This window comes from Triticum urartu, chromosome 5, assembly GCF_003073215.2.
Source record: "Triticum urartu cultivar G1812 chromosome 5, Tu2.1, whole genome shotgun sequence".
NCBI lineage: Eukaryota > Viridiplantae > Streptophyta > Magnoliopsida > Poales > Poaceae > Triticum > Triticum urartu.
In genome coordinates this window covers 527948701-527952046 of record NC_053026.1, presented here as the reverse complement: position 1 = coordinate 527952046, position 3346 = coordinate 527948701, and the positions used below count along the sequence as shown (strand labels likewise).

Below are 3346 nucleotides of genomic sequence, written 5' to 3'. Positions count from 1 at the left end.
TTTATGATATTTCTCGTTCATAAGTTGGTTAGATGTCGATGATGCGACCATGCGTCTCAGAGGAGCTATCGTCCCCGCCGCCCCAGCGTTTGTTGCCGTCGCAATCTTCGTTACTACTGAGAAAAGAAAGTCATCCTGATCTTGGCTTTTAAATTTTTTTTTCTTCACTCTATTTTTCTTTTATTTTTTTTGCTTTCTACTGGTTGTGGTAGGGAAGGATGGAGAATAAAATCTCAAAATTATTTAGAGGAAGTTCATGTTGATGCGCTCTGTCTTATGTTGAACCCCAGTGAATGAAATTCTATTTCAAGCGCGGACTTCTCAACACTTGAGTTGATCTATCCTTCGCGCAATTCTTATGCATATATTTGCTGGCAGGTAGGCCAAAAATTACAACATGTCCCATTAGTTTGCCACCGGTATATTCTCAAACCAATAAGGAGTGGTAATCTTAGGTAAATGCGAATTTCTACGGCTGTCGTGACATTTGAGTCTAATTAGGTTGCGATCCAATCTGTCATTTTTTCATAATTAATTTTGGATTTAAGCTAAACAACATTAGTGACCTAAGAAAAGCTTAATACAATAAGTTAAAAACTCTATGTCGGGAAAGTAAGAGGAGGCCTTGATCCAAGATTTCATCGAACCAAATCGTGATCCTCAGTTGTGAGGACCCCTACACTGTTGGAGTAATTTCAGAAGCTTCTAGGTTAAGATTCAGCGGTCACTTCAAAGACCTACCTCTAGTGAATGGAGCTCGTTCTTTGTGCGCCGAGGCTCTCGAAAAATAAGTCTAGACAAGGTGTCGTTGAGGGTATCTTTGTGTTTCCTCCTCTTAGTTGCAACCACACGACCAAAATACAGTTTCCTATTTAACACTTGATGGTTCGGGAAGTACTGCTCAAGATCTTGGTGAGCTCATGCTGGTATAAATATGATTCTTGCAGTACCAAACGATGCCATCCTATATTTCTATAAACTGGCATGTTGACTCGAGGGATGGAAATCTTTCTTGGTGAGCTCATGCTCAACAACTATGCTGACAAGAACAACATTTCATATACAATCAAATGGACCAATCACTTGCCATTTTCAGTACCGTGGACTAAATAATTAGTGATTGCATGATGTAGGCCTCCCTGCAGATAGATACCCCACCCAGCTCACCAAGATGACCATCTACAATGAATACATCTCTGTTTTCACCAAGATCATTTTCTAACAAGTACATAATTTTTCTTCAACACTTTGTACATTGCAAAAAAAAAACATACTCACAAGGCCTAGCTTAAATCTGTACTGTACATCACTGCTATATACAGTACTACTCCCTCCATTCCTAAATATAAGTCTTTTTAGACATTTCAAATGGACAACAACATACGGATGTATATAGACATATTTTAGAGTGTAGATTCACTCATTTTTCTATGTATGTAGTCACTTGTTAGAATCTCTAGAAAGACTTATATTTGGGAACGGAGGAAGTAGTACACTAGAGGATCAGAGCTAACTGATCAACGGCGCCTCTGCGAAGGAGGAGGCATGAGGGACCTGAGGTAAGCTTTGGGCAGCGCCGCCAGCTTCTTGGCCTTGGGAACATAGGCCCGCTTGCTGAAGTTGTCGTAGCCGTTGGCCTCGATCTCGTCCAGGATCTGCCGGTACAGAAGCAGAGATGCCCACACCTGCATGTAAATCGTATTACATGTTAATCTGAAACTTACTTAGACTACTGAATTTGACATTTTTGGCTGAGAATTTTTGAATTTTTTGATGGAACTTTTGTCGCGCGCGTACCGGCCATCGGCTCTCCTGGTTGAGCTCGGCGGCGCCTTGCTCGGCTTGTTTGAAGTAGGCCCTGGCCCTCGCGATCTGTCCCTTCATGAAGCTCCTCCACTCGTCGGTGACACGGCCGGCGAAGATGTCCGCCTCGGAGATGCCGGCCATGGCTAGCTCGTCCTGCGGCAGGTAGATCCTTCCCCTCCTCGCACTGTGCAACAATGGCGGTGTCAGAGATGAGCAGTCATCGGCAAGAGCGCGTGAATTCAGAAGCAACATACTATACAGACACTTACTCCTCGCCGACGTCCCTGAGGATGTTGGTGAGCTGGTTGGCGACGCCGAGGGCGAGCGCGCCGGCGTACACCGTCTCCACGTCCGCCTGGGAGCCCGGGGAGACACCCATGACGGGGACGGTCATGAGCCCCACGGTGCCGGCCACGCGGTAGCAGTAGAGGTAGAGCTCGTCGAAGGTGGCGTAGCGGGACTTGGCGAGGTCCATGCGCATCCCCTGGACCATGTCCCGGAACGGCCGCTCGTCGACCGCCGGGAAGGCGGCCACGGCGTCGGCCAGCGCCGCGTCGAGCATGTCGTAGGGCCGGCCGGCGAAGACGCCGTCGAGGCGCGACTCCCAGCGGTCCAGCGCCAGCGCCGACGTGTGCGCCGCGTTCGGGCCGTCCACCAGCTCGTCCGTCCTCCGGCACCACACTGCATGCGCGACACATCCAAGAAGTTAACCACATCAATGACCTCCTGCTGTTGCGTACTTGCGTTGCGTCAACCAACGTGGAAGCTAGTGGCAGCATGTCGCGATCGACGGGTGCTTACCGTATATCGCCCAGATCGCCCGCCTCCGTTCCGGCGTCATCAGCTGCGTGGCCAGGTAGAACGTCTTGGCGTACTCCTTGCACACCGCGCCGCAGCGGTCGAAGGCCGCGTCCAGCACGCCGGCGTCACGGCCGGCGTGCCGCGCCTTCCTCGGCGTGGTCGAGGCCGCGAGCGCCGCCTGCTTGAGCACGACCTGGCGCACGCTCTCCTCGTACGACACGGTCGCCGGCGCCGCGACACAGTCCATGCTCCACGGCGCGGCCGCCTCGAGGCAGACAGCGTGGTTGGACGAGCCGGCGGCACGCGCTGCCACAGAGCGCGGCCTCGGCGCACGCACGCTGCTGGAACCGGCAGCTCCCCTCCCGTCATCGCCGGCCAGGAACACGACGAACCGGCTCCCGCCATGCTGCTGGTGCTGGGCAGCGCACGCGGCGGGCGAGGTCACCGCGCGGGCCGTGGAGAGCATGGCTGAAAAAGTGAAAAGGCAGAGCGATCGATGCTAGTGACCGTGTTGTGCGCGCGCGTTCCGGTCGTTTGCCACTCCCTCCCTTTTGTAACGTTGAGCCGTGTGGGCGAGTGGGCACGTGTCGGCCGGACCAGCATACGGGTTCCCACCACTTTTCCTCCGGCACTCGGAGTGCGCGCGCGGACAGACTAAACGGAGACGAGAAGGGACAGCACACGCGCTGCCGCTGTGTTGGATTGGACGCGGCGCCACTGGCCGCACGCAGGCCAACAA

At 52.8% G+C, this 3346-nt stretch overlaps 1 protein-coding gene across 1 annotated transcript; it reads right to left on the bottom strand.

Moving 5' to 3' along the window:
• Window positions 1-1214: 1214 nt before the first annotated feature.
• Window positions 1215-3346, bottom strand: LOC125510383 (phytoene synthase 2, chloroplastic-like). The gene is made up of 4 exons (XM_048675541.1): window positions 2608-3346; window positions 2076-2487; window positions 1798-1990; window positions 1215-1685 (listed from the first exon to the last, which is right to left on the bottom strand). Exons 1-4 carry the CDS (start codon window positions 3071-3073, stop codon window positions 1518-1520), a joined length of 1239 nt encoding a protein of 412 aa, XP_048531498.1. The 5' UTR covers window positions 3074-3346; the 3' UTR covers window positions 1215-1517.

Coding starts and splice junctions, on each gene's coding strand:
- LOC125510383 (XM_048675541.1), bottom strand. CDS start 3,073: ATGCTCTCCACGGCCCGCGCGGTGACCTCGCCCGCCGCGTGCGCTGCC. Junction 2,488..2,607: donor GGCGATCTGGGCGATATACG/GTAAGCACCCGT, acceptor TCGCGCATGCAG/TGTGGTGCCGGAGGACGGAC. Junction 1,991..2,075: donor CTCAGGGACGTCGGCGAGGA/GTAAGTGTCTGT, acceptor ATTGTTGCACAG/TGCGAGGAGGGGAAGGATCT.